Source organism: Miniopterus natalensis, chromosome 2, assembly GCF_054644295.1.
Source record: "Miniopterus natalensis isolate mMinNat1 chromosome 2, mMinNat1.hap1, whole genome shotgun sequence".
NCBI classification, from domain to species: domain Eukaryota; kingdom Metazoa; phylum Chordata; class Mammalia; order Chiroptera; family Miniopteridae; genus Miniopterus; species Miniopterus natalensis.
The window spans coordinates 3,045,111-3,058,169 of record NC_142082.1 but is presented as its reverse complement, the minus strand read 5'-3'; the positions used below and the strand labels follow the sequence as shown (position 1 = coordinate 3,058,169).

The window sequence follows — 13,059 nt, the reverse complement described above, 5'->3', positions numbered from 1 at the left end:
AGGAATGATGTCAGATCCACGTAAATTACACGTCTATCATCTGCCTGCTCCACAGGACTCACGGGATTTGTGTTTAATCTCTGAACAGACACATTTTACAGATTGTGTGGTGTGAAGGAGCCACTATTGAAGTTAACTCGTCCAACTGTCACTTTGCAAACAGAGGCCCTGAAAAGTTTAACGAAAAAGCTGGGAGCCAAACCCATCGGTGCTCATGACATCTCACCTGTGCCCTTGCCGGGAACAGCTCACACAAAGCTGGTAAAACTACTGTAACTAAGTGGCGCAGCCTTTCACGACGTAATAGGAAAAGTCTTAGACACTATTCTGGGAAACGTCGGCCCTCTCTGGCCGCTGCTGGGACTGTAGCTATCGCTGGTCCTGCTTTAAGGTGACTGACTGGGAGCCGCTCCCTTTGAGAATGCTGTTTGCCCTCCACAGAAAATCATGTGAAGTGTGACCACATAGTCATCCATGTGTTATCACAAGTTTAATCTAAATTATCTTCATCACTGGATTCTTTTACTTTTAACATAAGTAAAATTAACCATGCAGAGCAAGGAGTGCGAGGTCACCTCTGTTAAGGTGCCTGCAGCTTGAGAACTGGTCACCTCCACAGTGGATAGAGAACCTTTTTCAGGGGTGGCACAGAGGGTGCCCAGGGTCACAAAAAATGTGATGGAAGTTATATGTGAATTTTGATTGGTCTGTGGCCTGAGGTACAGGAGAAAAGCGGAGAGAACCACCAGGTCTGAGTGCAAGTTTAACCCCCTTCCTTGCCAGCTGTGCAGCAGCCACCAACTCAGTAACTTGCGGGCTCCAGGTCCTGCACCTGCAGAGCTAGCATCTGCACTCTTGCTCCCTAGCTTATTGAGGATAACATACCTCAGTACCTGGAGCAGCTCATCAACAATTATTATTACTACCCCACAATTATTAAAATGTGGCCCTACAGAAAATGTTAATTACCACTCAGTGGCACTAGGCACACTCACTAGGACAAATTTCACTCAGAGGGGACCATGCAACATTTCAACTTTCACCGGCAGTGCTAAACCACACACAGAACACAAGGAAACGTTTCAGAGGAAGCGCTGACAAGACACATTCAGCTGACCTAAGAGACTGTAGAATAATTTACAGCACACACGGAGGCATTTAGTCTTTAAGTGGAGAAAGTCACCTGCAAGAAAAACAAGCATCATGGGCCTGCCCAAGGCAAACGGGATAAAACTCCGTCACTTCTGGCTACTTTGCAAACAAGGCTTCTCACAAGGGCCCACGTTAATGGTTCTAGTCATCAGACCCGAGGAGAGAGAGATGAAGGGCTTGTCTGCCTCAGTCACGCCCAGGGCGAGGCACACACAGCTCCTTGGTCCCGGCACCTGCACTTGTTCGAGACCCTCCACACTCAGTGTCACAGTCCATTGACAGTGGAGACACAGGAGACACATCAAAGATGAACTTTCACAAATCCTGTTCAGTTTTCTTACCCTTACAATACTCCACTCTGGTGGACTTCTTTTTTTGTTTATTTTGACTGTAAAATCAAGTTTAAGCAGCACGTTAACCTTTCTCTTCAAATATACCTTTTGATGTTAGTTCTTATACAAAAAAAAAAATTTTAAATTAACAACCAAAAACAAAGAGAGATGCAAGGGAAGACATAAATGAGATCCAATCCACTAAGTATAAAAATATGCTGTTTCAGATTCAGAATAATTTAATAACTCTTCATGATTTCATATGTATCTGGAAATGGGACAGAAACGTGTCCCGATCCCGTCACAAGAGGTAGAATCCCAGCATTCGGTACCACGTTCCAGGACAGGGTGAGGGTGACATTCCTGTTGCCCCTGTAAAAACACATGACAAACAGATGTCAACAGAAACACTTGTAGCTCAAGAACATCATTTTAATAAAAGCACTGAGATGTCAGAGGGGTTGTTTATAACTAGCTATTCCCAAGTGGAAACCTAACCTACAAATGGAAGTTTCCTCAAGTCTTTTAAAATCCAGGACCACTGGGAAAGACCCGCACTCCATAATGCCCCACCCAAACCCATGTTTCTAGAACTATCGACCGAAAGCTGAAACGAGGACAACACAGAATAACCACCCAGACCTGAGGGGAATCTCGAGACAGTGCCGCGAACCCAACTCCATCCCTTCTAGAGGGGCAAAGCAAACACACCCGTCAGAGAGAGCGCACTAACATGACCCAGATCAATCATTCTAGCTCCTTTCTCTGAAACTGAGGTTCAGAGAAGCTAAGAGAACCAACACTAGAAACCTCAGTATCAGCTGGGCCACCGCACTATTTCCTCATCAAGGTTCCCCAGTAAGTTCCTCTTTGTCCCCAGAGGAGCCTGTGCAAGCAGGTCCCCTCCCACGAGGCAGCCTGGGCCCTGTGCACCTGGAGCAGAAGCTGCCAGACCTCAGCTGACAGTCCACACATGCCAGGGACTGAGTCCGGATCTCAGATCTCAGTCCACACACAGCAGGGACTGAGCCTGGGTCTCAGACCTCAGGCCGCAGAGGGCAGGGACTGAGCCCGAATCTTAGATCCGTTTGTAGGGCAGTGTTTCCAGGCCATCTTCCAGGTCAGATCTGTAGAGACACTTGGCTTCTCTCCCTACCTTCCTTTTTACCCTCTAATATATATATATTAATAAAAATCCATCTTTCCCCTTCACATTTCATTAAATGTAAAAAAAAAAAAAAAAAATTACAAAGAATTGCTCACTTGAGACCATTTCCATCGTCAAAGAAAAAGTATTTTGTTTTCATGTCTTTCAACAGCAGCTTCGGATTATCTCCTCTCAGAACAATCTTGTCCCAAAGGACAACCTGGTTCAGAGCCTACATTAAAGTAAAAATAATCAGATTAACTCATCAGAAATAGCACCTTTGTCACTTAACAAATTAAAGGTATTGGTAAGCAAATAGCTTATAATCAATTAACCCAACTTTGAGGGGATTGCTAACATCTTCAAGCCTACAAAATTATAAGTGGGCAGATACAAGAAGGGGTGGGGGGCCGAACTTTTCTCAAAGAAAACACATTTCTCTAACAGAAACCATTCCTTCTGCTAAGGCAATTGTATTAGGGGCCTCAAATCTTCGTACAAGGGTTTAGACCTCTATGCTCTCCCGAGTAAGGCCCTTGGAGAAACAGGAGGGACTGGAATCCACGGAAAGGAAGCTTCTTACATCACTTTCCTGTAAATGTCTGAGACCCTCCGCCTTAGTATGGACCCTGCAGGGCCAGGGAAACAGCGCCATCACACTGCTAACACAGTCACTGAGGCCAGGTTAATCATGAGTTTCCATATTGCCGAGTTTTTTAAATTGCCAAGAAATCACTAAAAAAAATGAAGCTTTTAAAATAATGTTTCTTTACATTTAAGTAAAATAGGCACATTGCTTTATTATGGCAAAATTCTAAAGTCAGATGACCTTTCAAGTCACTGTTTTGACAAATCATAAACCAAATGATTGGAAAATTGGGGGTGTGAAATGGAGAAAAAACACTTTTGTGACCGCTACTAAATCCCGAGAACTGTGTTCTCACTGAATACCATCCATAAGCTGGTGAGGCCAACTGTGGAGCCTGCGATGACTAAGAAATGTGGCACAGTTATCTCTACAAGAGGTTTTAAATCGTCACCCTAAAGTCTCTCTCTAACACTAAACAAACATCACAGGGAGGGGAACACAGTCAAGGACATGCCCAAGTGAGATGACTTTCTATGTGCTCATTCCTTCACCAAAGCAATAATCTGTCAAATCCCAAACTGTATTAATTTACTAGTCACGCTGGATAAACCAGAATTATGAATATAATTTAGGTACATCATCACCAAGAAAATGACCTATTTAGATGATTTGCTGAGACTTAAAGAAGAATATGTGTGTTTCCAGTAGCCACTCTTCTCTCCAGAACAGCTTTTCCTGTTTTAACACTTTGTTGATTCTCAAGGGCAGGGAGCAGCTTAATCAACCCAATACTCCCAGGGCCTAACAAAATACCTGGCATAAAAAAATATGCTCCAAAGAAATGTGATATACAATGAATTGACTGAAGTGCTAAAAATTACACTGAAATAAAAAACCAACAGATCAAGCTGGTTAATTTGTCATCCCTTGAAAATGAAATACAGAAGTAGACACATTTCTAACTACAAATTGCTTCCAGTCTATGCTGACAGTGAACATAAGGGTACTTGGGTCAAAACAACACAGAAGCTCCAGAGATTTCACCTTTGTATTTTAATTCACTCGTCAGGTCAGACTCATTCACTTTATACTTTAGGACCTAAGAATTTTTGTTTCAGCAACATTCTGTATAAACATCTCACCCCTTACTCTAGCTGCAACAAAAGCTCCCAATCAGACTGGCCTAACCAATTTCTATCAAAACCAATAGTGTCTTAACACATTTTAATCTAATAGTTTAATAGCTTCTAACTATAAAACTTCTGATAAACTCTAGTTAAAAAGATTAAAAAGATAACCTTAAGTGCTCAAATTGGAAGGTCACACAAAAAGAAAAACTCTCAAGACAGGCATTTACTAATTGTACAGGTACGGCTTCGTCAGAGTGTCAGCACAGCTCAAACCATGTACTGGAAAAGAAATGTGTGTGTGTGTGTATATATATATGGATTTTAAAATGACATCAGAGATTAAAAAATTAGTTACCTTTACAAAGGTTTTGATTATATGTCTGGGTAACAAGAGTTACAAGCACAGATCATAAACTTCGTTGACTCAAATGTCTATCTTTCTAATTACAGCGGCAAAGACAGGATATTTTAGCTCAGAGCATCCTACAGCTGGGTGGCAATGCCGCCTCCCATTACTTGGTACCCTCAACGTCAGCAGCATCCTTCCTGATTTTATCACTGAAGTGGTCTCCAAAGGTTTGTAATCTCAAATTACTTTGAACACCATCACCTAAATATGCACCTTTGCAAATTATGTACCTAATGCAGCTGTTACCCCCACACCATCCTCGGTGGTGACTGTGCACGTGCACTTCAGTGTTCTGGACCAGAGCCTATTTTTCCCCATCAACTTTTGGTCAGACGCACCTAGGTTCTTTCTGTTTCTCATCCTTGAATGCGGCTGAGCAGTGCAGGACTGGACCTGTCCGCTGTGCCACTCCTGTTGCTTATATTTGCCTGGACCATTAGCATTATCTCCAACCTGCGATACCTTTGCAGGGACCGTTTTCAGCTGTTTTTCCACCTTGTGAGGATTAGTTTATTTAAAACTATATAACAGAACCCACTTAGTTGGGTATATACCACAAAACCCTGCTGAGTGGGAATGAATGAATATAGACAGACAGCCTGGCCGACCTCCAGCCCGACACAGCTCCTCTACCTCCAGAGTACGAGCATGCTTTAGGAAGCATGTAGCCAGCCCCTGACTATTATTGTCAGTCCATACAGAGTATGAGTAAAGTTCAACTTCTTTCCCTTTTCAATTTACATTGAGAAATATACAAATATTTGTGGTTTCCGGAACCCTATATACTTACATTATTTTTTGTTGAATATTCTGCTGATAAATAAAGAAACAACTGCTTAACATTCCAATCAAATATATTCTCTAGATGTAAACAAATTAAGGAATATATAAATCATAATGCAGCAGACTTTAAACACATCTCATTCTTAAGTACTCACAGCAATACTAACACTAAAATAGAGAAAAAGGAGAGGCGCCTAGTACTGAGCCACTAATTCAATAAAAATATATGAAAGATAAGAAGATTTCATATTTCAAGCACATAGGACTCCACTCAAGTTCTAAAGTATAACCAAGCATCACAATTTAAATGTAATGATATACAAATGTCAACTAGGCTCAAGTAGTTAAATCAAGTGTAATAAACTGTATGTGTTGCTTCTGGACACTGCTTCAACTATTCAGACTGTTGCTTTATACAAGTTCAGACAGTTCAATCTCCACAACCACCTTTAATTCTGGGGTTTTAAAAAGGCAGCAAGATCAGGCTAGAAGTGGCAGAAAACACTGCCAACATCCATCTAAGACCCAAAAAGAAGACTAAACCGGCCACAATGATAAGAGCTGTCAAAAGATGGAAACTCAGGATAAATGTTTAAATCTTCCCTGTTTTAAAGTAACTTTTTTTAACTGTTGTGATTTCTGGCTCTTGTTATGAAAATACTTACCAAAAAACTATAATGGCAAAATGCTAATATGGCTTACCAATATTCATTTTGATAAGGACCTTTCCAAACCATAAGAGATGTAATTCACTTTTTAAACATATGTTTCTACCATAAAATACGAAGACATGCTTTGGGGTCATACAAGAAATATTCATCTAGGTAGGAAGAGCCCTGGTCACAGTGTTCCCTCTTTAATCCAAATGATCTGACTCTCTTTCTGAAATACAGGTTCACACTCTAGAAGCTTTCATGTTTCTGTGAAGAACTTAGAGCACCACCACACAGTAACTCCTAAATCTACACATAAGTTTTCTCCAGGTGTGAATGAGGCGGTATTAACACTATTTTACTGCTGAAAACATACACAGGCCTAGAAATTTCCAAGTTTTGGTTGACAGTCACAATGTCCCCCAAATCACTAGATGGTAACATGTATATTGTTATAAAACTACAGAAAAAGCAATGAAATAGTTTCTCAAAGGATATCCGCTGTTATATCAAAGTTGATGAATCCCAGATCACTTCTTTCTCTAGGTCCAGTGAAGTCCTCTACATTTTTTCTAGAAGTAAAGAAAAAATGTTACCATGCTTCAAACACATCGGTACACAAAACCCACATCCCTCCTTAGGTGAAGTGAAGGACAGGATACAGCTGTACACACAGGATACAGCTGTACACACAAGGGAAACAGCAATTCCACAGAAACGGCGAAATCGGACAAACCTGTAGGTGTGAAATCAGGATACACTTTCTAATTCAACATAAAAGTTGGTATTCACCTCTTTTCATGCACTTCCAAAGAATCCCTAACAAAACCCAGGGGGAGACAAAAACTGCTAAAAGAAAAGTGTCCGGACCTGATGCCAAGGGATTTGGTAGAATGGGCGGGAGAAAGGAACCCAGGCCTAAGGGTGGAGGGAAAACAAGACAGCGCCAGCTGCTCCTCACTGAGTGCTTCCCGCGTGTGTCCCTGTCCTGTCCGCTGCCCATTTGCACAAGTATCTCAAAGCCCATGCGTTGGGCAGCACTTCCGTTTGGGACAGAAGGAAACTAAGGCCCAGGAGAGCAAGAAACTGGCTTAAAATGAACTAAAGCTAACAGCTGTTTGGTGTTTACTCTGCACCAGGCTCTTCAAAGCCCCCCAAGTTGGCAGGGGCAGAGCTCATTTCCACCAGGGTCTGATTTTTGAACCTAAAACACAGTATTTAACAAACACCATCTTAGCAAAAAAAGTAATATAAATATATACATATATACACACACACCCCGTAGTTAGACAGATGATAGATGGATGACAGATAGATGATAGATGACAGATGATGGATAGCTAGATGATAGATAGATAGATAGATAGATAGATAGATAGATAGATAGATAGATGATAGATAGATAGATAGATAGATAGATAGATAGATAGATAGATAGATGATAGATGACAGATGATGGATAGCTAGATGATAGCTAGATGATGATAGATACATAGAGAGATAGAGAGATAGAGAGAGATAGAGAGAGATAGAGAGAGATAGAGAGAGATAGAGAGAGATAGAGATAGAGATAGAGATAGAGATAGAGATAGAGAGAGAGAGAGAGAGAGAGAGAGAGAGAGAGAGATAGATAGATAGATAGATAGATAGATAGATAGATAGATAGATAGATAGATATTCGGGGGAGGGGGTGCTGTGGCTATTAGACGACCAGCTTGTTGGAGCTTCTGACAAATAAGGAAACTAAGGCTGGAGAGAGAACTTGTTGGAAGATGGCACAGGGCAGGCAGACAGGAGAACCAGGAAAAAAGAGATTCTCCCGATCAAAGAAGAAGTGCTCAGGGACCAAAGTCGTCAAGAAAAAACGCACAGGCGCCGGCGAGGGGCGCGCGGGCCCCGCAGACCCCGGCAAAGCCGCGCCGCCCGAGCTCGGGGCCCGGCCCGGCCCGCCGGCTTCCAAGCGGCCGCGGAACTGCCGCCACCGCGGGCCCGGGCGGCCGGGCGGCGTCTCGCGGGCGCGGCGGGCGGGCGGGCGGCGCCCCGCACGGGGCGCGGGGGACGCGCGGGCGGCGGGCGTGTCGCTCGCCCATTGGCCGGCGGCGCGGGGAAGTGAGGCACAGGAAGGAAGCGGAGGCGCTGACCTGGGCGACGCTCAAGATTAAAATTTAAGAGCGAGCCCGGGAACCGCGGCGGCGGGCGGGAGGCCCGGGGCGCGCGAGGCGGCCGAGCGCCCGGGACCGAGGCCGCGGCCGGGACCGAGGCGCCCCCCGCCCCCCGCCCGCCGGGCCGGCCGCACTCACAGCATGATCCGCGAGACGTGCAGCCGCACCGGGACGCTGCGGTCCTTGAAGGCGGTGGTGATGAAGCAGCCGAAGGTGAGCGCCGCCATCACGCTCAGCGAGAAGGCGAACAGCGAGTTCGCCCGCGACAGCACCGTGTTCATGGCGGCCGAGTCCCCGAGCCTTTCCACACGCGCTCCCGGGACCCCGCGCCCGTGGCGGCCCCGCTGCCTGCGATCCGCGCCGCTGCGCCGCCGCGTTCCGGGCGCGCCGCCCCGGCCCCGCCTCCCTTCCGGTCCCCGGACGTGAGCGCGCGCGCACCCGCCCAGGACACGCCCACCGGGGGCCCGCCCCTCCCGGCCCACCGCCGCCGCCAATCAGCGACGAGCAGGGGAGGGCGTGGCTCCGCCACGAAGACCCGCCGCCCCCTCCCCCGCCCCCGCCCGCGGGCCGCCCGCTGGTCTCCCTCCTCCGTCGGCGCCGCCGCTGGGGGCCTGGGCGGCGGCCGGCGAGCGCGCGGTGTCGGGGCTCCGCGCTCAGTCCCGCGGCCGAGCCGGACGGTCTGGGCGGTGCCCTGACGCAGGGCCGGGTCCGCCGTCCGCCTCCCGGGTCGGAGTCGGAGCTGAAGTCCCCGCCGGGGGGGGCAGGGGCCGAAGGAGCCCCGCGTCCCCGGAGCCCCGCAAGCGTCCTCTGCACGTGCGACCTTGTCCACGCCCGGGGCCGCTGCCTCCCGAGGGCCGCTCGGGCGGTTGTGGGCGTTAACGGCCGACGGTGCCGGTTCCGACGCGCGCTCACCGCGGGGTCCGGTGCTCCCGGAGCCGCCCCTGGGGTCGGAGCCGCCCCTTCCCCCCCCCCCCCGCGCCCTCGGGGTCGGAGCCGCCCCTTCCCCCCCCCCGCGCCCTCGGGGTCGGAGCCCCCCGTCCCCCCCCCCCCGCGCCCTCGGGGTCGGAGCCCCCCGTCCCCCCCGCGCCCTCAGGGTCGGAGCCGCCCCTTCCCCCCCCCCCCGCGCCCTCGGGGTCGGAGCCCCCCCCCCCCGTTCCCCCGCGCCCTCGGGGTCGGAGACGGCAGCCTGGCTGCGCCGCAGGGTCCCGGCGGGCGCCCCTCCCTCGCGGCCCCGGGCTCTGGGGCGCAGATCGTACCGACCGCCGACCTGCAGCGGGCGGCGTGCAGACCCGGGCTCCTTCCAAAGCTGGGATGTCCGTGGTTATAAAGCCATTGGGGGCCTGGCCATCTGTTCAGATGAGCTTTTTAAACACTGTACGTTACTAGGACCGAAAGAGGCCAAGAGCGCCGGCCCAGGGCACGAGCGCACCGACGGCGCCCCGCCGAGCTTAGGCGGCCCTGCGAGCCCCGGGCCCGCGCCCTCGGGGAGCGGCCCTGCCAGGTGGACCGCGGCCCAGGTGCGGGAAGCGCCCTCGGGGAGCCGCCCTGCCAGGTGGACCGCGGCCCAGGTGCGGGAGGCGCCCTCGGGGAGCCGCCCTGCCAGGTGGACCGCGGCCCAGGTGCGGGAGGCGCGGAGACCCTTAGCTGCATTGAAACCTACATTCGTGCCGTCCGGGCAGCCATAGTCCACGCAGTACAGCAGCTGTTGGTGGCAGGCCGCCCGTGCTGCCAGGGACGGGGAGATGCCTAGGAGTCACTTTCTACCCTCATGACGCTTAGGGCCTGGTAGAGTCCACAAGATGAAGACACGAGTCAGAAACATGAAACGTAAAGACCGAGGGAGTTAGAGTGCTGTGGACTTGAAAGGAGGGGAATTTGTATCTGTGGCCGTGGGAGACGAAGGGGTGCCTGAAGATCAGGGGTTAGGTATTCTCGGGGTGAGTTAAAGGGAAGGGCGCTCGCTCCTACAGATGTTGATGTCCAGGAGGAGCATCCCCAAAGGGACAGTGCTGGGGCGTCCAAGAGGTAGGCACCCAGAAGTCTGGTCCAGCTAATGTCTGTATAAAGGACTGGTCAGAAATGGTCTGGAAAGGCAAAGCAGGGGCTTGCTGTAGGAACGCAAGGCCACAGGAAATTGCATATTAAACCGGCAGCCGTTCATGACATATTTAGAGAGGAAGTGAAAAAGGGAGACTTAACAGAACATCGGAGAGTCAAAATCTGTATGATTCAGAGTCTGCTTATATAAGGGTGGGGTCTGCAAAATATGGAGGGAAGCAGATTGTGAAAGTACAGATAAAATCAATGCTGTTATGACACCATGGTTTTTTTTTTTAACTTGACCAAAAAGCATATTGCTTTAATCGCTTGGGAGGGAAATAGGTATGGGTGTGGGGTGGTGGGGAGGGCAGGGTGAGAAGTCTCTTTTTACTCCACCACATATATTTTTAACATACTTGAAATTATACAGTTTTGTATCCTGCTTTTTCCACAATACGATAGGCATCCTCCCAAGTTTTTTGTTTGTTTGTTTTACTTTTTAATGAATTTATTGGGGTGACACTGGTTAATAAAATTACATGTTTCAGGTGTACAGTTCTATAACACATCATCTGTATATTGTACTGTGTGTTCACCAGCCCAAGTCAAGTCTCCTTCCATCACCATTTATCCCCCCTTCCCCTTTTCTGCCCCCCCCCCCCCCCCCCCCCCCCCCCCCGGTAATCTCCATACTGTTGGTTTTGAACTTGAGTGACTGGAAGTACAAGAAAACACACGTAAATCGGTAGGAGCAGAAGAGGGATGAGGTAGGGAATGCCCTTGTTCCGTTGTATTTCTCCAGTTGTTTGTTTGGACTTTCTAGATGTTAATCGTGTAATGTACGTTAGGGAACGTTTACCTTTTTCTTTCCAGTTCTCATATTTCTGATTGTTTTATTTTGTTCATTGCCCTGGCCAACATTTCTAACGTAATACTCAACCACGGCGCACACTGGCCGGTTGAGGAGGAGTGGTTTTTTATCCTAAGTCCTATGAATTATCGCAGTCTTTTGTTCGGACGCTAACTGCTCACGAATTTTGCCCTACTGCCCCTTCGTTTATTCTTCCTGGCCTTCAGGTAACCCGCGTCCCCCTCTCTGTTCCCAGTGCCAACCTCAGGCCCTGCTTGTCATGTTAACCCCTGTGGACACATTGCTCTAGGTTCTTGACCCTGAGTTAGCTGCTCAGTATTGATTTCCACGGCCTCCTGCTGCCACAGCCCCCCACAGCTTTGGGTGGGAGGTGCTCTCACAGCTTGTTTGTGATCACTGAGCCACTCAGCGCTTCAGCAGCTCCTCTGACCTTGGAAGGGGAACGGGCAGGCAAAGTCCACTATTTCACCCTGTGTGGACCTGTGACCACTTTCATGCTCCTTATTTATGTATGTAAAGCTGAAAAGTCAAGTCAGTATATGACAGAGAAGGTTAGAAAACTCTAATCCCTAGCATTACTACATTTTTATTTTATTGTATTTTTATTAAACATCTTTAATGTTGACATTATTGCAGGTGTCCCCCTTTTCCCTCCCCACTGCCCACCTCCCCCCACTCCTGCCTCCCCCTCCCTTGGCCTTCACCCAGTTATTGTCTGTGTCCACAGGATGTACATCTGTTCTTTAGCTGATGCCATCACCTTCTTTATCTTTTTCTGAGAATCTTTTTTTAACTACTGGGAATACCTAAGAAGTTAAAAACCCATATGCAACAAAAGAAGGAGGGAACATCTGAATTCTTTATACCCTGACTTTGAGAGTTCTACTCTAAAGGGGGTAAAAAAGTTGCTTCGAGAGAATATTTATTAGGTTTTAGCTTCTGGATGCTGGAATCTGTTCACATTTTTTTGCACTATTACACGCCTCTGAAACCTTACGTTGGAAGGAAGCTGAAAATACCACTCAAGAGATTTGAATGTACCACTAAAACTGAAACTTGAAGCACAAATTCTGCTTCTGTGTTTTAATTGTGTGTCATACTGTGGGAGTCAGGCATAATTATATATGACATTCTAGCGGCAGGTGGAGAAGAGAGGACCAGTGACTTGGCATAAGATCTGTGACAGATGCCAAGCAAATGATCTTGCCCTGCGCACTGGTTTTACCGTAAAGGCTGGCACGACCCAGTTCCCCGAGAGGACTCGGAGGACAGCCCTGAGTCAGGCAACCGTCAGGGAATGAGCTCCGAGTTACTCACGACCCGCCGGGCGCCTCGCTGCCTTCACCTTGCTCATTGGCGTCAGGCACATGGCACTGTAAGTTACCGCATTTAACAGCTGGTAATTTTTGTGGGAACTTCCCAGGGAAAGATCCCAAGTGATTCCTGACATCGAGTGGTTCTTGCCAGAGAGATCACGAGAAGAAACTGAACGCAGCGTGTCTTCCTTCCCCCCTCAAACAAAGGCGAAAAGGGAAAGCAAAGCCGTGGTCCGCTACGGGCTGCATTCCTTCCCTTTCTTCGCCGAGCCTCTGGGCGGCGATGTGGATACAGAGGCCTGTCCACGACGCTTGCACTTGCCTTTGTGAACCTAAAATCCTCCTACCTAGCCTGGGATCAGTGTTGTTAAGGAAGGAATTATTTCCTGTGTGTGTGACATCTTTTAAGTTATTTAAATGTATGGGCAGAGGATTGCTGGAATAAAACATGTAGGTGATGGAGATGAATGTTTCT

General features: G+C 48.3%; 1 protein-coding gene across 1 annotated transcript; it reads right to left on the bottom strand.

Annotated features, from left to right (window-relative positions):
* Window positions 1–1,514: 1,514 nt before the first annotated feature.
* SPCS3 (signal peptidase complex subunit 3) lies at window positions 1,515–8,705 on the bottom strand. Its single transcript, XM_087814064.1, has 5 exons — window positions 8,496–8,705; window positions 6,694–6,767; window positions 5,550–5,626; window positions 2,748–2,863; window positions 1,515–1,856 (listed from the first exon to the last, which is right to left on the bottom strand). Exons 1-5 carry the CDS (start codon window positions 8,636–8,638, stop codon window positions 1,724–1,726), a joined length of 543 nt encoding a protein of 180 aa, XP_087670190.1. The 5' UTR covers window positions 8,639–8,705; the 3' UTR covers window positions 1,515–1,723.
* Window positions 8,706–13,059: the final 4,354 nt, after the last annotated feature.